The sequence below is a fragment of the Notechis scutatus genome, chromosome Z (assembly GCF_049901735.1).
Source record: "Notechis scutatus isolate UNSWTSFEM ecotype Mainland chromosome Z, rNotScu1.2, whole genome shotgun sequence".
Lineage (NCBI taxonomy): Eukaryota > Metazoa > Chordata > Lepidosauria > Squamata > Elapidae > Notechis > Notechis scutatus.
The window spans coordinates 31,166,924-31,189,490 of NC_142025.1; the positions used below are offsets into that span (position 1 = coordinate 31,166,924).

The following is a 22,567-nucleotide window of genomic DNA, read 5'->3' on the forward strand; positions in this document are numbered from 1 at the left end:
TGACTAAGATGGGCAGCTATAGAAATTAACTGAAGGAATGAATTGATGAATGGACAGATTAATAAATTTCAAAGGCTCTCTTTTGGACATGACTAACAGACCGCAATATTTGCCATATCTACACTAATTTTTTCCATTAAATTGCACATTTCTATATAAAATATCTTATGACAAAAAAGGATTAGAATGATATAAAATATTCCATACAATTGTTATTTTATGGTTAACCATTTTTATTTCTCATTTTTCTTTGGCATGATATTTTCATTGCAATTTTCCCTTCTTTTGCAAATAATAATTTACAGATAAATTGGCAAAATCCAAGGAATTCACCCATGTTGGGAAGAATACATTTAGCTGGAAATCTTCTGTGGATATTTAAAACTCTGAACTGGTGTGTTAAGCTAATATAGTAAAAGAAATCAGAACCATTTCAATTGTTCTCAGTAATGCACTGCCTATTGCTGTCACATTAAGAAAGTCATTGTCAAATATAGAAAATCCTTGCATATGTATATGAATTTTCTACTTTCAAAATGGTGGGGTTTACAGAAAGAGTGTGTACACTGCATGAGAAGTGGGAGAGATCATTTTCATTCAATCCTAGTCTTTGCTGATTTGGTCTCATTGAAAAAGGGCAACATGGGTATGGATAGCTACTTGACAGCAATTTTCTTTGACAAAATTTTGAATAGAAAATTTTTGCTCTGTTCCCTTATCTTGGAAAATGAAAGATGTCCAGTGTGACATCCATAGTTTGGAATCTACAACTAAATGTTAGGTTTCCCCAATACATTGAAGTATGATTTGTTTACTATATATTAATGAATAACTACATTGGTTCTGTCCACTTGGTTATGTCCACCTGATAGAAAACAAATATACTATGGATAAATGTGGTAAGTGATGCCAGTCAGACTCAAAATATCATACAAGATATGCAGTCTGCTTGATAAACTAGCTTTATGAATTGTGATGCCCTTAGAGGACTTGGCTGGCTAGGATTCAGTCCATGTGCCAGGTTCAGGTTGATGGACTCTGAAATCATGACAATTGGGTGATCTTGAATTCAATGGTGGGATTCAAAGTTTTTTACTACCGGTTCTGTGAGCGTGGCTTGGTGGGCATGGCAGGGGAAGGATACTATAAAATCTCCAGTCGAGGTGATATTTGCCGGATCTCTGAACTACTCAAAATTTCTGCTACCAGTTCTCCAGAACTTGTCAGAATCTGCTGAATACCACCTCTGCTTGAACCTATTACTCCAGCCTACATTTCTCCTCAAGTTGTGGCAAATTTTTGTGGGTGGATTTAAAAGGATAATTGGGCATTTTGTGTGTACAGCAGAGAGGAAATGCACCTTCAGTAAAGGTTCCTTTGTATTATAATCTGTAGGTAGACAAACAGAAGTAGTTGAAGGGGAAAAATTTATATGTGATTAACTTGAGTCTATTTCACAACAAATTATAGAATATAGTAAATGTAGCACATATGTCCTTATTTACATGAAGGAGTTACAGACTTTAATCTGTTGCTCTAATTTTCATCTTGAACAAAAGGTACTATTTTTCTCTAAACTTAATTTTCTTTACACAAAAAAATATCAATACAAATCTACTCCTTATATATCTGTTCTGATTAATTGTTTCCTGATTTTTATCCAAAATGTATGTGTAAAGTAGAAACAACATATTTTCCCTTGAGTCTTGGATTATATATTTCCTAATTTAAGCACTGTATGTGAAAGCTGTATACTAATAAAATCCACATATTAGTTTAGCCCAGCATTTTGGCACTTAATGGTGTTTTGATAATTTTGTATTGGTACACAATAATCCAGATCTTAATAAAAATGCCCACAGTTATTGGCCTGATGGTAGATTCTGAGAGCCTATTTTACAATTTTTCTTATTCCTTCTAATTATAGTCAAGCTTTTATTGACAAAATCTAAAACATGTTGTGGAATACTTTTCTAAAAAGATAGCTTGAGGAAATTCAAATAAACAGAATTTTCTCAGGTGAAGCCAATACGGTTTGATTCCCTTTCATCCAGAATATTCTGTTGCAAATCTGTAATGATGCCCCACAAAGAATAAAATAAAATTGACTTACAAGCTTTGCAGTTTACAAATTTGGCCAATTTTGCATGAATGGAGCTGCTGTTGGAAAACTATCTTTCCTGATACTTGAAAAAGAACTCTTTCCAGCCAATTGTTGATCATTGGCACTTCTTCTATTTGAGAAGAAAGGTTTAAATTCTTTTATAAAGTCTACTAAAGCATCAAAAAAGATTGCTACCCATGAGCAGATCCATATGGAAACAAAATTTAATCTGTCTGTTGAAATCCACATTTCATCAGACACTCTGACAAATTGATGCACCAGATTGATGATCTGTACTTAGAGCTATTTTAATTTCTACACAAAGGTCTTGCAAATATCCCCTGGGATGTACAGTAAAAGCAAAGAAAACTTCTCATTAATTAGATATTTAACAACCATAAAATCCACAGTAGAAAAATAAGCTTTCAAGAAGCTGAGATAGACCATTAATATGATATTTTTTGGAAACAAAAGGTGATTATAGATTCCTTTCAAGATATTATGCAAATAAATGTAACTACAGTGGATATACACATGAACATGAGCTAAGAAATAACTTTTTTAATTTAAAAAATGAATATGGAACCAGAAAAAAGTAATCAGTGTTTCTATATAATTTTTCACATTTCAATAATATAGAAAGAGCAAGTGTACACAATTCATTTTATCCAAAGTATTCTTGGGCATTTATCAAAACAAATATTGTCAGATGATATATTTGTTTGAAAAAAAACTAATACCAATTAAAACTGCATATTTCTGAACATAAAAACTCATGCAGTTGTGCTGAAGACACTGAAATTATACTAAATATTACATGCTTTTACCTACAGTCTAATATATAGCATATTGATGTAACTTTTAAATGCCCACTTTGTAAATTAAAAGTAAAGTTTTAAAAAACTAACTAAAAACTGACCTCATGAGGACAAATGATCCTCTTGGGACGAGGTGCTTCCTGTTGCAACTGATATACTGTTGAACATAAAAGTGCAATCATAGTTAGAAGATTGCAATGAATGCCAGCATTTATTTTCACATATTTAAGGCAAATACTTTCAATGAAATTGAAATAATGAGAATGGTTGAAAATGGAGATTATATACTATCATATTTCAAATGTATGCTTAAAATAGGGCTAATAAAACTGGGCTGCAGCAATGAGATTGGGCGTTGGTTCTTACCTGACACGCCATTTCTCTGGAGCCGTGAGGATCATCCAGAGAGTGGGAGGTGCTTCAGTCTACGTCGTTGATGGCTGAGCTCAATCACTGAGGAACGCTCCGCCCTCCATCACGTGGCTCTCTTGCGTTCCCCAGTTTGCGTGAAGACGAAGGTGAAGAGAAGGACGTTGCTCTGCTCTCCCTATGCTAAATAGGTCATTGGCCGAAACAAGGCCCCACCAGACGGCAATTAAAGGGTGGGGCTGGATGATCCTCACGGCTCCAGAGAAATGGCGTGTCAGGTAAGAACCAACGCCCATTCTCCTGAGAGCCGTTCGGATCATCCAGAGAGTGGGACATACCAAAGCTTGGCTGTCCTACGGGAGGGACCCCGTCTGGTCCTGCAATCTCCGAGGTTCCCTGAAGACTCGCTGGAGGACTCGCCTACCAAACGAAGCCTCCGCCGAGGCAAAGGTGTCAATCTTATAGTGTCTAATGAAAGGAGAGGGGGATGCCCAAGTGGCTGCCCGACAAATATCAGAAATTGGAGCCTGGGTGGCCCAAGCCGCCGAGGTGGCTGCACTTCTGGTGGAGTGTGCTGTGATCCCCCTGGGTACCGGCAGTGCCTGGGACAAATAAGCCTTGGAAATGGTAGCCCCAATCCAGCGGCCGATGGTTGACGGGGACACTTTGTGGCCTAAGGATTTGGGCTGGAAGGAAAGGAAGAGAGATTCTGACCTCCGGAAGGGTTGGGTATGCTTAATGTAAATGCGTAGGGCCCGTCTTACGTCCAGTGAGTGCCAAAGCTTCTCCCTTTCCCGCGAGGGATTGGGACAGAAGTTCGGGAGTATGAGTTCTTGAGCCCTGTGAAAGGTCGAGTTAACCTTGGGCAGGAAGGTAGGGTCCGGTCGGAGGACCACCCTATTGGCATGAAATATGCAAAGGTCCTTCCTTACCGACAAGGCTGCTAACTCCGATATGCGGCGGGCGAAGTAATAGCTACCAGGAATACCACTTTGAATGTGAGGAATTGGAGAGAGGCTTCCTGAGAGGCTCAAAGGGTTGCTTAGTCAGAGACACCAGGACCTTGTTAAGGTCCCAGGTAGGGTATCGGTGTATGGTTGGGGGACACAGGTTGGTGGCCCCCTGAGGAATGCCCGAATACGGGGTGGTGGGAAAGGGAACCCAGGTTATCACAGTCAATGACTGTGGATAGCGCTGCGACCTGACGCCTTAGGGTGTTGGGGGAAAGCCCTTTCCTCAGGCCCTCTTGGAGGAACTCCAAGACCTGAGCTATGGAAGGTGACAGCGGGTTGATCTGGAGACCATGACACCACTGCAGAATCCCTTCCAAGTGGCGTTGTATATGCGGGTTGTTGAAGGCCGCCTGGCGGCTAAAATGGTCTCAATAACTTGGTCGGAAAACCGTTCTTTCCTTAAGCGTTCCCGCTCAACCTCCAAACGGCTAACTGGAGCCACTGAGGGTCTGGGTGTTGAAGGGGCCCCTGGGAGAGGGATATCCTGGTTGGGGGATTCTCCAGGGAGGGGCCACCGATAAGTTGCGGAGGTCCGCAAACCAGGGGCGCCTGGGCCAGAAGGGTGCTACTAGAATCAGCTCTGCCCTCTCGGAGATGAGCTTCTGGAGAACTCTGGGAACCAGGGCTAGAGGCGGGAAGGCATAGAGGAGCCCTGTGGGCCAGGGGCAATGGAGGGCGTCGTGATTCTCGGCCCCGTGGGAGGGTACCTGGAGAAAAACCTGGGGAGTTGCGTGTTGAGTGGGGAGGCGAAGAGGTCTACTAACGGGAGACCGAACATTCTGGTCGCTTCCTGAATAGTGACGGGTGGATGCGCCATTCGGACTGGTCCACCGTGGTCCTGCTTAGCCAATCCGCTTGGGTGTTTGAGTCCCCTGAGATGTGTTCGGCTCTGAGGGAGAGGAGATTGCGCTCTGCCCAACGGCAGAGGCGTTCGGCCTCCCTCATCAAGCGGATGGACTGTGTGCCCCTGACGGTTGACGTGAGCCTTGGCGGTGACGTTGTCCGTGAGTATGAGGACATGCCGCCCGCGCACTTGGGGGAGGAAACTGCGCAGGGCCAGGAAGATGGCGTGGAGCTCCAGCCAGTTTATACTGCACCCCGTTCTACCTGAGACCATGTGCCCTGAGTTGAGAGCGAGAGGATGTGAGCGCCCCATCCGGACAGGCTGGCATCTGTGGTAAGGGTGAGGCGGTGGGACTCCTTGATGAAGTGACCCTTGTTGATGGTGGGGCTGGTCCACCAGAGGAGAGATGTAAGGACTTTTGGAGGTACCTTGACTGTGGCCTTTGAGTTGCTTCTGCCGGTCCGCTGGAATGGGAGCAGGAACCATTGTAGGGTCTAGCGTGTAAGCGGGCCCATGGAACAATGGAGATACAAGAAACCATTTTACCCAGTAATTTGGACAATTCTAAAATTGTAACCTTCCTGGGCGTGCCTGATATGCCTGACGGCTTCCTGGATACTAAGGAATCTCTCGGGGAGAGGAACACCTTACCCTGCACTGAGTCAATGACAGCCCCCAAGTGGGAGATCCTTGTAGATGGGGATAGTTGGCTCTTTGCCAATTAACTAGGAAACCATGGTCTTGGAGGGCCGAGATAGTAACCCTGATGTCCCTCTCTGCTTGGGGTCTGGAGGGAGAGAGGATGAGGATGTCATCCAGGTAGCAATGGAGGCGGACCGGGAGATTCCTGAGATGAGCCGCCAGGGCCGCGAGGACTTTAGTGAAGGTCCTCGGGCAGAGGCTAGCCCAAAGGGAAGGGCGACATATTGGAAGTGGCGGTGGTTGTAGCAGAACCTGAGGAATTTGAAATGGGAGGGTCGGATTGGAATGTGGAGGTAGGCCTCGGAGAGGTCTATGGAGGATAGCCAGTCCCCTTGGCGGATGCTGAGGAGGATGGACTGCAGGGTGTGCATCTTGAACCTGCGATAGACCAGATAACGGTTAAGGCGTTAAGGTCCAAGATGGCCCTCCATCCTCCGGAGGATTTGGGGACTACAAAAAGGTGGGAGTAGAACCCCTGCCCCGCTGGGAGGGTGGGACGGGTTGAATGGCCTGTATTTGGAGAAGATGATGGATTGCTGAATCCATTAGGTTGCGTTGATGGGGTCCCTTGAGGGGGACGCCAGAAAGAAGTCGGGCGCTCATGAATTGAGCGTGAGGCCGAGTCTGATGGTATCACGGACCCAGGTATCAGAGGTGGAAGAGTCCCATCGGTCGGCAAAAGTGCTTGAGGCGTCCGCCGATGGGAGGAGGGACGGATCTATCTACGCCCGGAAGGGCCTCCCTCCTGAGCCCCTGAAAGGCGCCTGTAGCCGCTGCCCCTCCTGTTCCTATTGGCCGGATCGGTTCGATCCTGGGGCTGGAACGGGTCGGGAGGAGGGGGGTCTCGAGTACCTTGGCGGGAAGGAGACTGGTAGAAAGGGCGGGAGGAGCCTCTCCGAAATGGCTGGGGGCCTCTAGACTCTGACCTCCGAAACAGAGGAGGGAGAAATTTTCTCTTGCTCCGGTTTCAGATAGCAAGGGGTCCAGAGCCGTGCCAAATAGTTTGTCCCCTTTTATGGGGGCAGTAGCCAGCTTAACTTTGTTTTTAACGTCCGCCTGCCAGTGTTTAAGCCAGAGCAGGCGGCGAGCAGTGACATGGGACGTTATTGCCCGGGCAGAGAATTTGACCGCATGGAAGGTGGCGTCAGCGGAAAATTCCGCCGCGGCCGTCAGTTTTGCTATGTCCTGGTGAGCCCTTGTGTTGGAGGGGGGAACATGTTGCTTCAGTTGCCGGCCACCGGATCGAGGATCTGGTGAAGAAAGAAGCCGCAGTGGCTGATCTAATGGCCCAGGAGTCCGCTTGGTGAGCTCTACGTAGGGCGAGCTCGGACCTCTTGTCCTCGGGTTTCAGAGCCTCTAGGGGTCACTGGGGAGGACGAGGAGGCCAACCCAACAATGGGCTCATCCACCTCGGGGGTGTTGAGTAAGTCACAGAAACTCGACTCGAGGTTAAAGAACCTCCTGTCCAGGCTGGATGGGGCGGAGGGGCCCTAGTAGAATTCAGTTGATTTGAGACCAGGTCATGAAATAGGGGTGGAGCCGGGATTACCTCCGCCTCCACCATGGGTTGACTAAAGATGGCGTCCTCCTGACCTTCTGTCGGGAGGGGAGAGCTGAGGAGGTTTGCACCGACAGGCCAGAGATGTTCCTGGCTTTGAATAAAAGGGATTTAAACATGTGGGGCTTGAACAGGCCCGCAACAGTGGATTGGTCCGGGGTGAGACCCTCATCCTCGGACATGTCCCCTCCATAGGATCTACCTCCGATAGGGGCTCCTCTTGTTGCATAGACCCCATTCCATTTCCTCTTCCCCCCAAATTGGTCTAGATACTCTATATCCTCCTCCGGGTCCCTTTCTGGGAGAGGACTGCCTCCTTGAGAAGGTACCTGACCACGACTAGGGTCTGACCTAGGCGAGGACCTCATTGATGGTGGGTCGTGTTTGGGCGCCAGTGAGGGGGAGTAGACCTGGACATCTGTTGAAGGCCCTCTGCTATCCCCTGGCGAATGGCCCGTTCCATCAATGCCTGTATGTGCGCAGGGATCTCGGATGAGGGGCCTCCTCCTGGCGAAGACCAGCGGCCGTGGGCGTGAAAGTAGCTTCAGGAGGCTGTCTGGTTGATGGGCCGGGAGCCTGGTGTCCCTGGGATGGGCTGCGCCTGGAGACGGAAAAACAATCTGGAGGAGGGGGGTCTGGAGGTAGAAGGAGCGGAGGGTGCTGGAAGTACCGGTTGTGTCTCTCTGGACCGCCTGTCAAATTCCCTCTCGAGAGCCCTGTGACGTCGTAGGGCGTCTCTCTGAGAAGCCTTAGAGGTCTCCTTAGGTGTTTCCTTAGGAGTTTCCTTAGGAGTTTCCTTAGCCTGTTTGCGTGAGGTGGTAGGATTTGGATTTGGCCTTCAAAGAAGGGCCTTTGGTGGGAATGTCATCTGCCATTGTACAAGAAAGGACAGTAATACAGTTAAAGGCGGTTGGCTCGCCAAGGGTTCGACCTACAACAAAGGTCGGGTGTCCTTTCAGCTGGCCCACACCCCCTTTTGGAATTTAGATGTATAAATTCTGTAATATAGATGTTGAAAAAATTCTTAATACTTATCTGCACAAGCAGGATAACAATCCAATGAGACTTGGAATGCTAAGGTACAATATCAATAAGAAAAAAATTACAGGAATAAACTCACTCAGGTCTATCTATATGTGAGTATAAATATAAACCTATATATGAGGAAATATCTAGACCTGCATACAGGCAGATATTCCAATGTCTATTAGAATTAGAACTATTGTTAATATTCTTGTTCTAATATTATTATTAGTAATATATGATTATTATTAATATTATTATTATTATAATTATTATAATTGTAATTATTAATATTATTATTATTACTCTATTAATGAAAGATTGCCAATTATCCGAATTAAACGCCTGAGGCTGGAAGAGGCCTCTGGCAGCTGGAGCTCCCAGGCAACAACCGGGAGGATAGGCTGCAATCACTTGCCCTGAGCCTGCTGCGGGAAGCCAACAATTACTAAATTGTACCAATTAGCAAGGCCCTACAGGCTGAGAGGCCTGTGCTAGGGCCGGTTACTCGCAGCGCTATGAGGCCTCAATCTTTTTATTTTATTTTTTTAAAGATGGCGCCCGCCACGTGGTGGCGCCCTAGAGGCGATCGCCCACGTTGCTGAAGTCCCGGGCTGCTCAGGGCAATGAAGTTTTTACTTCTCCGGCCTTAAAAGAGGCCGAGGAAGCCAAGCAGTAAGTTTCGCCCCTTCTTAGGGCGAGCGGCGTTGCGGTGGGGGAATACCAGCAGCACTTATCAGTGCGATCAGTAAAGCTGCTGTAAGCGCAGCGAGAGAAACGGCAGGCAAGAGATCAAATTGGGGGAATTAGCGCCGAGCGCGAAAGTCGCCCGTTCTACAACCCCTGGGGCGAAAGAAACGCGCTCCCCTTAAATCCCCAGTCCTGCGCCAGAAGGCTAAGGAAAATAACTTGTTTTTCTCTATAAATATTTCCAAACCTGAGAGCAAGTCTTGGATCGGCCAAGGAGTGAGAAATGCACAGCCTAACTTGACGACGGCTGAGCGCAAACTGGGGAACGCAAGAGAGCCACGTGATGGAGGGCGGAGCGTCCTCAGTGATTGAGCTCAGCCATCAACGACGTAGACTGAAGCACCTCCCACTCTCTGGATGATCCGAACGGCTCTCAGGAGAAGCAGAAGATTTTAATCTTTGCATTTACAAGTCAGACAAATGGACAACCACTTCAGGTGTGGTATCCAATTGGGTGACTTTCCTAGGAAGAAAGAAATGGTAATTCATTTCTGCAAAGGATTCCTGGAAAACTGCATGGAATTATCCATATAGTTGCCAGGAGTCAAGACTATCTCAGAAACAGAAAAATATAAAGGTAAGTTTAAAGAAATGAGGAAAGTTTGTTGTATATTAACTTTGTAATAATATACAACATTGTCCATTAAATTAACTAGGCAGAATTTCTATATCAGCTCCATTCTTGACTTAACTTTTAGGTTTTTTTCCCTTCTTTCTCCAAGAATTACTTTCTATTTGAGCTCTAATGATACTATGTCAATAAATGAGCTGGTCAGTAATAATTCAAGTAAATTAAATACATTAGAAAATTACTTGAGTCAGCAAAAAAAAAAAAAAGCATTGTACAACTGCATTGTGCAACTTGTGGGTATTCGGGTAATACATTAGTGAGAAAAGCTTAGCTTTTCGTAACCCAGAGAAGCTGTAATCATTTGGTTAGTTATAAAATAATCTTCATTTTCTTCATGATTTCCTATTGCTGTTGCTGAAAGATAAATTCATATGCGCATAGGGATATGTATTTACTGAAGATCTTTGTTGAATAATCTAGATGTTTGAGAAGGTTCTATTAGAATATTAGAAAAACCAAACAATAAGTTGATTTTGCTTTACCAACATGAAGTCCTCTTGTATCTATTATAATGGTTTCAGTATTTGTTTCTGATACACCTCCCCTTATATAATTAACTTTTTTCCTTTCTTTTTCAGTCTCAAAGCTAACACTGTTGGTTATTGATATAATGAACGTATTTGCCTTAACTTCCACAACATTTAACTCCTACAGAAATGTGACTGCAAGAGAGGCTGTTTACCTCTTGGTAAACTAAGAATAAACTAAGCTTATTCTCAGCAATTCCTTGCATGTCTGTATTACAATTAGTGATTTCAAACAAATTTCTTGTCTCTCTCCCCCAGTAATATAAGGTGCAATGTGAGATAACTAGGTTGAACTGTCAAATTGGAGACTGCACTAGTCCAGATAATTCCTCCATATTATTCCTCCGTTATTATGTTAATATGGAGGAATTACCTAATATGGAAGAATTATCTACTATAATATTGCTGTGCTCATGAAATAATATTTAAAATTCCCCTTTTCTGCTGCATAGAAAATCCTTTCAGTCCCCATTCTCAATTATTTAATACCATGGTTATTTTGACATTGGAAACACACATGCTACACATATAGTTTAAGAAAACAGAATTGGATGCACAAATACAAAACAGTGTAAAAAATTAATTTGATCCATGATTGCTCTATTTGACATTATTGCTCCATAAATAGGAGGCATTCATTAATATATTAGATATGGCCTTTTCAAAAGATTGCACATTTAACCCCAAAAGCAGAAAAAGATCAATAGCGGAAGGACTGAAGTTGCCAAGGAAGGGACAAAGAGCCAAAGATCAGATAAGACTACTATCTAAACATTATGCATAACAAGCAATCAGAAACTGATACCATGTTAGGGCTGGAGAAAGATAACAATTCTATTTTAGGCTACAAAAGAAGACTGGGTTGTAGCTTATCTTCTTTATGGTTAAGACATCTTACATCTGAAATAACAACTTATTATGCATTCAAGTCTTATAACTATTCTTCTGGCAGTTCTTGAATTCTGCTTGATTTCTAGAGAGAGAGATTTATTGCTAGGTCCTAGACAAAGCTCTGAAAGAGGTATGGATAACAATAAAAATGATCAAATCCAGCAATCCATTATGATAGAGACATAGTGTGGTTATAATCTGGAAATCATATCTATTTTTCAAATTCTATTCTTTAAATGCATCCACTTTAAATATAGGCCATTCTTCAGTAGGAAAAGGTATAACTGTCATTTCATTCAATATGCCCTTGGAAATCTACAAGACAACTTCCAGGAAACAGAAGCTGCATTCAAATCAATGGTATCTGTCATGAATAAATGGTCTGAAAACTGGAATCAAAGTTGAAGAGGAAAAAGCATTTACCTCTGTAAAATATCTATTAGAAGCAGGTAAACAACTTCCTCAGTAGCCTTCAGATGTGTTGAGGTTGCAACTTTGAGAATTCTCTAAAGGGTTACAGCTCTGGATTTGATTACAGACAGCTACAATTCTATACCAGGAAATCTTTTACATATACCACAGGTTTAAAATAATCGAGTCATATATCTCTCCAAATAATTGTTTAGATCAATTTATAAGCTTTCTCTGAATCAAAATTTGACTTTAAATCTTTAAATCATTGCTTATTTCTTCTTTTTTATACTTTTTTCATAGGTTATATCTCCAAATTACATTTGGTGTTGCTATCTACAACATTTCCAAATTAACTTTCTTCTCTCTTCCTATTCTCATTTTCTAGATTCTGAATACTCACAGTATGATTTCCATATTGGTGGTTGATATTCTTCAGCATCTAGAATAGTAATAAAATAAACTTTAATCAATTAAGCAAACCAGTAAAAATATCAAAATTGCTTCCTTACCCACAGAATTAAATTAATTCTTACACATGACAGTATTTTATTCATGTTGTCTCTTTATATTCTGGAATAATATTTTAAAATTCTACAAAGTAATAAAGTATATGTCCAGCAGATATTTCTGTAGCTTTATTACAGATTAAATGGCAGTCAATGGTTATTTTTTCATCAAATATCTCAGTTGCTCTCACATTGGACCACTGGAAAATTATTAATATATTAATAATAAATAAAGATTAATAAATAATAATTTGCAACATAGCTGGAGTTTGGTCAATGTAAAAGTGAAAAAACGCTAGTACAGGACAAATAAAGATAGACCAGAGTTTTCCATATTTTCTTCCCTTTTCTAAAATCAGATATGGTCAGTGTTAGAATCTTTTTTTACAGATCAAATGAAGCAGAACAAAGAAAAACAGAAAAAACAAAGGCAATGCAGTATCAGAGATGTCTTTGACAGATGAGGTAGAACTGTCATTATAGCCATACCCTCCTCAAATGGTACATGTCAGATAAAGTTTCAATAAGCAATGACAAAGTAGGATACAATTTGTGATATGAAATAATATTTTTATCACTGCACTTTCACACATTTGCTTACTCAAGAACAATTATGATAATAAATTATTCATTGCTTTCTTCAACTTATATACATATGGACACACACATATATGACAATATCATTTATCTACAAAATCTCTCATGGAACTTTTTTTCCAGTTGGTGTTTCTATTCTTTTACAAGATTAATAAAAATAAAGTGCATTTCTTGAACTCGTGCATATTATACATACTCATAAGCATGTGCAAAGGCTATTTGCTAATCGACTTTCAAAAGGTCATGTAATAATTATTTGGGGGAACTATACAATAACAAAATCCGCTGCATATAAAGAAAATCAATATAAGATGTTTTATTATTAGCATTTGGCCCCAACAAGGTTGGCCAAAATGTATCCAAATATGAACCCAAGTTGTTGGAAATGCAAACAGGAATAAGATACCTTCTTTCATTCATGGTGGCTATGCCCCGAAGCAAAAAAGTATTGGATTAAAATACAAAAGTGGTTGTACAAAATAACAAACTGTCAAATAGAATTTAAGTCGGAATTATTCCTTTTAGGGATAATTAAAGGGAAATATAATAAAAAGATAAAATACATGATTTTGCATATAACTATGGCAGCGAGAATCGCATTTGCACAATGCTAGAAGAATAGCATACTGTCAAAGGGTTTTGTAATCAAAAAGATATTAGAATGTGTGAAAATGGACAAACTCACCCTAGAGTTAAAAGGTAAAGAAGATTTGGAGTATTATGCGATATGGGAAAATTGGTATAAATAGATGGACAATAGGAATAAGAATAGTAGAGATAAGAAGAAAGTATAGAAATGTATATAAATGGTTAGAAATGTATAGAAATATGTATTTGTTACAAAGATGCCTCAGTTTCTTTTCTTTGCAATGAAAAAACTTTCCTTGAGCCTGTTTAATATCTGGTTCTTAAGCTTGTTTCCAGTCAGACTGTATTGATTCTATTTGGATATACACACATGCAGGAAAGTATTGGGAATGGATAGCTAGTTGTCTATGTGTTCTTCTGCTAAGAACTAGCAGATGTTCCAGCTAGAAAAAATATTTATGTTGTCTTTTATTTGACTAATATCAAGAAACATCATGCGGGGGGTGAAATATTTGAAAAAACTGACAGGCTCTGGCAAAGCAACGATTATGTCACAATGCATTAGATTATCCATTTTACACAAGTTTAAATGAGTCAGCAACACTATGGATGCATATTTTATTTTACCATATGTTTCATGTCTGTGAACAATGATCATAATAAAGTTTGTCATTGCTGCAAAGAGGGAATTCAATTCACCAGCAATTATGCTGCTGGAAGAAGAGCATAACTATAACTGCTATATTTTCAAATACTCTTGTTGGCTTATTGAGTTTGAATGAATCCTTCAATCAAGATTCTGCTGTCACATTGGTCCCTTGACTCTTGTTTCAACCACACAGCTATCAGAATAAGCAGAGGTAAATGAGAGTTGAAGTATCATGAATGAAGGCAAATGAACCAGGATAATGCTTTAATAATGATCTAATCCGCATTGATTACCAGGACCAGAGTTTCAGTCTTCTGAGCTTTCCGACTCGTGCTGGAGCCCATCCTTTGGAACCTTCTCTCTCACCAGAATATGTTGAAATAGCATTTCTGATGATTATACGAGTATATATTCTAGTATTGCATTCAGCATTGAGAAAGACAGGATAAGTAAAATTTCACCGGCAACAAAGTTATTTAATAGCAACAAAATCAACCTATGTAGCCCTGAAAAAAAAAGTGAAGACCAAACCCCTGGATCAGAAGCAGGAAACACTCAGGCTTGGAGAAGGAAGCTCCCTCCCATGGAAGGAAGCAATAATTTTGTCTCCCATTGTTCTAGGGGAGAAGTCTTCCCAATCATAACTCAAAATCCTAATGATCTTTAATTATTGTCATTGTTATAAGACCTGTTTTACTATTTAAGAAAGAAATTATTGTCAAACTATTTGCTAAGCAAATTCTGCTTTGAAAATTGAACCATGAGCTTTCTGCTTTGCCCTACAAGGAGATCTAGCAGTTTAGGAAATGCAATAAATATCAATTGCCATAAGTACAATGGAAAGTCAGTTTGGAAATATATCCAACTCTGCCTTCATCTGGAAAATTGTCGGTATATATAGATTTTCTATTTTTGAAAATCTATTATTTGGAAATTAACATGTTTTACTTTTGTATAAATTTTATACTTTTGTATAAATATGAATTTACTAAAGACCAAGTCTATCTGCAAGTTGACAACCATTATAAATTAATTAATTAACTTAATCTTGTAAATGTTTGGATATTTTTTGTCAGCCTGTTTTCTTTATGTTTGCAATAATATAAAAGTGTGGTTAAGAAAGACACAAGAAAAGTAAAAATAAGACCTAAGTAAGAAATCAGTTCATCATTCTACGATGATTCTTTAGTGTACAAAGTAAACAAAATCAACTGAATACGGTATTTAGTTTTATAAAAAGTATAATCTTCAATCAGGAAAAGCATGTTTTCCTTTTACTCAATCACAATATAGGTTGTCCTCCACTTACATCAGTTCCTTTAGTGACTGAAGTTACAATAGCACTAAAACAAGTGACTTATGACCATTTTTCACACAACCGTTGCAGCATTCCCATGGTCATGTAATCAAAATTCAGGTGCTTGGCAACCTGCATGTTTGACATTGCAGTGTCCTGGGCTCACACATTCGCTTTATGACAAGCAAAGTCAATGGGGAAGCCAAATTCACTTAACAACCATGTTCCTAATTTAACAACTGCAGTGATTCACTTAACAACTTTGGAAAGAAAGACCTTTAAATGGGGCAAAATTTACTTTACAAATTTGAAACAGCAACAGAAATGTTGGGTTCAATTGACCTCTAGGTTGAGGACTACCTCTACTTAATTATATCTACATTATGTACCATAGGAATATAACAAACTAATCTCAGCCTAAATGAGCAGATTAAAAAAAATAGTGAAGTTCAAGTGGGCATCAGAATGTCTAATGAATAATAGGCTAATTTTCTTTAAAAGAAATGAAGACAAATTTGGAGGTCAACAATAAAACCTTTAAAACCATTTAATAGGAAAAAATTATTATGTATATCTTACTGATAAAGTTTTTGACCTGTTTGAAACTGAATAATTACTTGCTAAAGGAAGATATAAAAAAGATACAGGAACCAAATGAATTCTATGCATCTGTTCTCAGTGCTGAAGGTATAGCAAAGAAACTCTTATCAATCTTTTTTTCCAAGAAGGAAATCATATGAACTGAATAAAAAAAGTGAAATTATAAGCCTCACTGATAAGGTAAAAGTAACCTAAACTTTTATTAGGTATTATTTAACTGAGGGTTCTCAGGGATTCTTAAAATAGCTTGCTAATATTTTAATAAGAACATATTAATTGTTCATCCTATCCCATCAAATCAACTACAGTAATCAAATGACTGATTACTGATATTATTATTATCTTTGGGATGGTGATTGTTTGGTGGGTGGTGTTTTTTCTTTCAAGAGAAGTGCACTGGAATTTCATATTAAGGTGTGCCATTGTCTATAGAGGAAAATTACAATAAAGGTTATTCAATTAAGCTCAGTTCAATTCAAAACTCTTACCATCTCGTTTTACCACTTAAATAGAGATACAGAACTAATAAACATACAGAAGATAGTATACAGAAGATCCCACAATGAATCAATATTCTGTGTAGGTATCTGTAGGAGAAGAAGTTTATTTCTGAAGAAATAATAATCAACAAAATAAAATAATAATCTGGTTGATATACAGCAAATTCCTTTCAATATGGTTCATATTTCCAAATTTCCACAATTAATACTTTCCCCATACAATGTGGCCCACACATGCCTGTTGCTTAGAATGGAACCATACAGCATGGCACAAGGCATCTAATTTCAAACTAATTACCATGAGTTTGCCATAGATCAACTAATGATGATAAATCAGGTTATTCTTACATATGGGTAATACAGCCATAAATTGTTTTGGAGCAGACTATTATTTTTTTTTAGAAATAATAAAGCAATTCTAGATAATTCAAAGTCACAGTCATATCATACAGAAAGAAGAAAACAGCAACACACTAATCTTTCCTGGATCTCTTCATCAGTAGAAGAAATGGTGGCAAATTAGAAATCCCCATAGTCCACACTAATCAAGTGCTCCATTACCATTATTAAAGTAACAATCCAAAGTTTCACAAAAAGAGCAGTTTACGTAAGGACATTATTCCAACAAGCACAATAAGCAGCCCAGAACAAAAGGAAACAAATGAATACTCTTATAACTTTATCAAAAGGTGCCTGCCATTCAACTTACCACAGCAGCGGTCCCCAACCTTCACAGCTTAATGGCCCTGGGAGGAGAGAGGGGAACCAGCCCGCTGCTCATATAAGTCAAGCTCCACATGCACATGGGTACCAGCCCATCACTTGTGCAGCCCATTTCCGAACGAGTCATGGCACAGTAGTAGTGGGCCATGGCCTGGGGGTCAGGGACTCCTGAACTACATCATCAAAAATATTTTAGAAAGCACCAATAGACTATTAAAACCACATACCATTATTGTAACACAGAAACCAACTAAAGTCTGCCAAAAAAAAAAGGGAGCAATCTCTTTTTAATCTACTACATACAGTGTAAGGACTGTTACAATACTATGCAGTATAGACGTGCCTACCGTCCCTGTCCTATTGTTTCTCTTATTCTTTTATTTTTCTTATATGTACCCATTTCATGTATTCACAACTATGTATACACTTATACTTATTATCTTGTAAACAATTGGCAAATCAAATAAATAAATAAATAAATAAAATAAATAGAAAGGAAGACTATACTCCAACTAGCAATCAAAAGACAGAAAGAAAACTCATTAATTTCACACACATGGACAGACTGCATTTCCTCTGGGAAACTGAGCATCCTAGACCAAGCTAAATCCCAAAACACTAGGGAATTTCAAGAGCTTGGCATTCACACAAATCAGCCATCAATATACTAATGGAAATAAATCTATATTTATATACCATGCAAAAGAGACAATAAAGTTAAGAACGAAACAAAAAAGTACAGCACACACATTTCCAGCAGCCAACACCTAGATAAGCAGGGATGAAAACCAAACAATCAAGCTAAACACAATATTCTAATCATGACTACCGAGGGGGAAAAAAACTACATTCCCACAAACACAGAGCAAGCTATTGTATACAAGCAGGACCAATTCCCACATTCACAAGTTCTGATAATGTTACCTAGTCAGGAAAAGAAATGTTCACAAACAAACAACCAAGCTCCTAAAGCGACAAGGACTTTACAAATATTACAGAGGTGTTCAAAGGTGTTTTTTTTTTAAAAAAAAGGCAAATAATTAGATCTATAATAGAATAGTGCAGCAAGAAATTATGCAAGTGAAGATAAGTGAGGACAACTTACTACAATAATATAGTTAACAGCAAATTATTCAAAATTTTAAAAAAAACATGAGAAAACACTAGCTGATTGTAGTTATAATCTTTCAAGGATGGGCGATTTCAGAATTAGATTATCTGAATAAAATCTTAGCCCCAGTAGATTTTATGTACCAATTTATCAATGGCAGTTTGATAAAAGAAGCATTGCTTCAGCTTCCCCTCCCCCACCCCCACCCCAAAAATAAAATTCCTGAAATTTTATTTGTACGCTTTTGGTAGACATAGGCCAAGCATTTCTTTGAAGGAAGAAACATGCTTCTCTGTGTGTTTTTGTGTGACTAGTGCAAGAAAGTCAAGTTTTTAAAATCATGTCTTTCAAAGGAAAAAAAAGCTACATATGAATTGGGAAATTTAAGAGGAGGAAAATATAACCTAAACACTGATTCCTCAAAGGGCAATATGGTTTTGTACAAAGGTCCAAACATACTGAAAATATGTTTAATGATTACCTCTTTGTTTAAAAAAACCAGGATGAAAACTTAGCCTTGAAGTGAAAATTAACTTCTAGTGATAACGGGAGTGAACTCCGCTATTTTCTAACAATCTTAAGTTTGGAATTGCAAATATAAGAAAAGAACTGAAAGACATAGTTAAGTGTGTCCAACTGTTTAGAATTTCAAGAAGATTTCTGATAGGTTATTCAATTTAATTCTAAAATCATACAACCTTATCATTAATTATTAAATGTTTCTGAAGTAGAATTAAGCACTTATACTATATTTTATAATTTTGCACTCATGTTTTTAAAACTGTGGTAAGGGACTGTGTAAAGTATGGTTCTAGCCTGCATCTATAATTTATTTAACCTACATTGCATTTATGTGCTTTCAAGTCAGTTTTTGATTCCTAATGATTTTCTGGACTAGCCCTGGAGTTTTCTTGGCAAGTTTTACCACTGCCTATTTCCTAGGGCCACTGGTCCAAGTTTATCCAGCGGCCTAATACAGAACAGGAGAGAAGTGCAGGGATTTCTCAACTTACAATAGTTCATTTAGTGACCATTCAAAGTTACAACAGCACTGAAAAAAAGTGACTGGTGAAGGTTTTCAGACTGAGCGTTGCAGCATTGCCATGGTCACATGATCAAAATCCAGATGCTTGGCAACTGGTTCATATTTATGACAGTTAGCTGCAGTGTCCTGGGGTCATGTTATCAGCTTTTGTGACCTTCTGACAAACAAAGTCAATGGGAAATCCAGATTCACTTAATATACATGTTACTAACTTAACAAATGCAATGATTCAATGAACAACTGTGGCAGGAAAAGTTGTAAAATGGGGGCAGACTCACTTAATGAATTTTGGGCTCAATTGTAGTCATAACTCAAGGACTACCTGTCTTTCAAATATGTTTCCTTGGCTAGTATATTTAGTTTTGTTATAATCCTTCTTTTACTAGATTTTTCTGTTGACACTATAGCGTAGACCAGTTATATGTCCAAGATTGGCATGTTATAGGAGCCTCGGTGGTTAGAGTGAAGTATTGCAAGCTACTCCTACTGCAATTTGGCAGATCGAATCCCACCAGGCTCAATGCTGACTCAGCCTACCATCCTTCCTTCCGGGTTAAATGAGAACCCAGATTGTTGGGGGCAATATGCTGACTCTTGAGAGGGCTGTAAATCACTATAAAGCGGTATATAAGTTTAAGTGCTATTGCTATATATTTATTTATTTATTTATTTATTTATTTATTTGATTTGATTTGCCAATTGTTTACAAGATAATAAGTATAAGTGTATACATAGTTGTGAATACATGAAATGGGTACATATAAGAAAAATAAAAGAAGAATAAGAGAAACAATAGGACAGGGATGGTAGGCACGTTGGTGCGCTTATGCACGCCCCCTACAGACCTCTTAGGAAAGGGGTGAGGTCAATAGTAGACAGTCTAAGGTTAAAGTTTTTGGGGTTTGGGGAAGAAACTACAGAGTCAGGTAGAATATTCCAGACATTGACCACTCTATTGCTGAAGTCGTATTTCCTGCAATCAAGTTTGGTGCGGTTAACTTTGAGTTTGTATCTATTGTGTGCTCTTGTGTTGTTATTGTTGAAGCTGAAGTATTCATTGACAGGTAGGACATTGCAATGTATGATTTTATATACCATGCTTAAATCAGACCGAAGACGGCGTAATTCAAGGTTTTCTAGTTCTAGAATTTCAAGTCTGGTGGCATAAGGTATTCTACAATGAGTAGAGGAGTGGAGAACTCTTCTTGTGAAATATTTCTGGACTTTCTCAATTGTGCTAATATCAGATACGTAATGTGGGTTCCAGACTGATGAGCTGTATTCGAGTATTGGTCTAGCAAATGTTTTGTATGCTCTAGTTAGTAGTGTGATATTACCAGAGAAAAAGCTACGTAGGGAACATCTGTGTAAACATTCCTGTCTGCAAAATGAATCATGCAAGACAATCTTTATTGTAATCTTAATGCATATGAAGCTTTGAGAATCATATTATTTCTTCAGAAAAATTTCCAGTGGGGGCAGGATGATTGCAAATGTATTCCTATGTAAAAGTAAAGATTCCCCTCTCACATACGTGCTAGTCATTTCCAGCTCTAGGGGACAGTGCTCATCTCCATTACAAAGCCGAAGAGCCAGCACTGTCCGAAGATGTCTCCGTGGTCATGTAGCCGGCATGATTAAAAACCGAAGGCACATGGAACGCTGTTACGTTCCCATCAAAGTGGTCCCTGTTTTTCTACTTGCATTTTTACATGCTTTTGAACTGCTAGGTTGGCAGAAGCTGGGAAAAGTAACGGGAGCTCACTCTGTTACGCAGTGCTAGGGATTTGAACCGCTGAACTGCTAACCTTTCTGATTGACAAACTTAGTGTCTTAGTCACTGAGCCACCATGTCCAACTCGTATGTACTTCTAAGTAAAGTTCATTCTCAGTACTCTTTCTGACCATTTTTTACTCTCAGGACTCTGGATTGCAGAATTAAATTTGTGTTCAATAAGATAATAAATTCAATAAGTAATCTTATAACTGTTTCACATATTCACCTTTGCAGAATTGCAAACACATGTAGCCTTCAGCTTTATAACCTTTTGTTTAATGACTGTTCGAAGTTACAACAGTCCTGAAAAAGCGTCATGACTGTTTTTCATACTTACAACTGTTTTGGCATCCTTTTAGTCACATGATCAAAATTTGGATGCTTGGCAACTGGCATGTATTTATAACGTTTGCAGTGTCACAGAGTCACCCTTAAAAGTCATCTTTTATCACCTTCTGACAAGTAAAATCAATGGGAAACCAAATTCACTTCATAAATATGGCAAGCAAGGTCATAAACTGGGCGACACTCACTTAACAACTATTAAGCAATAGAAATTTCATTGTGGTAATCAAGGACTACCTATAGTGTTAATGATACTTTCTTCTGTTATGATTTGCTGCTGATAGTGAAATATGCCTTAAAATTCTTCTATAATTCTTCTTGTTTCAGTATTAATTTGTATTTTCATCGTCTTCCTAATTACACAGTTGTCTGTCTATTGTTTTTCTAGTTCTAATCCAACAAACCAAAAGGGAGGAGGAGAAGGAAGTGGAAGAAGAAGAAGAAGACATTCTGCAGAGCCATGCAGGAGAAGGGTGTCCTGAACATACCAAATGTTCAACAAAAAAAGAAAGCCATTCCATGGCTAAAGTAATGTATATAGGAACATTATAAACTATTTCCTATTCTGAAAAGGGGCATTGGTAGACTTACCAGTGAAAACCCTTTTTAAACATGCTGCAAGAGAGTCCAGCATTGGGATATGATTCTGCCACTATAGAAAGCCAGCCCCTGCTGAGAACCCCAGCTTTTCTGGTGAAGAATCTTGACAGACTAAGACTGTCTCTTGAATAAAACACAAACATAAGGAGAATAACCCGCCCAAAGGGTGACCAGACGGTCATAGGGTGGGGCTGAACTATTTTGCAGCGTGTTTAGAAAGGGTGTTCACTGGTAAGTCTACCAACGTACCTTCTCCACCATGCTGCTTAGAGAGTCCAGCATTGGGACATACCAAAGCCTGCATACCCCATGGACGGCCTCCATCTGGTCCAATCAATCTGACACTGGAAGCATTCTCTGTAGTACCCTTCATCTGAATGCTGCTTCTGCAGATGTGAAGGAATCCAGCCTATAGTGCCGGATAAATGGAGAAGGTGAAGTCCAGGTAGCCACCTTAAAATCTCCTCGAAGTCGCTGCACTCTGAGTACAGTGTGCTGTCAGTTTCTTGGGAGCTGGCAGGCGCAAGGTCTCATAGGTGGTCAAAATGGCCGCCCTAATCCACCTGCTTATCATGGGGCAAGAGG

At 39.6% G+C, this 22,567-nt stretch overlaps 1 protein-coding gene across 4 annotated transcripts in view; it reads right to left on the reverse strand.

Annotated features, from left to right (window-relative positions):
* CHN2 (chimerin 2) overlaps nt 1-22,567 on the reverse strand; it is a 128,655-nt gene that overhangs the window by 75,060 nt on the left and 31,028 nt on the right. For 2 of the 4 annotated variants that reach the window (XM_026673593.2, XM_087946949.1), the window contains exons 2-3: nt 12,045-12,083; nt 3,024-3,079 (exon numbers count right to left, since the gene is read on the reverse strand). In XM_026673593.2, the coding sequence (XP_026529378.1) occupies nt 3,024-3,079; nt 12,045-12,083 (95 nt within the window). The remainder of the gene's footprint in view (nt 1-3,023; nt 3,080-12,044; nt 12,084-22,567) is intronic. The other 2 variants (XM_087946950.1, XM_026673596.2) reach the window with 1 other exon arrangement.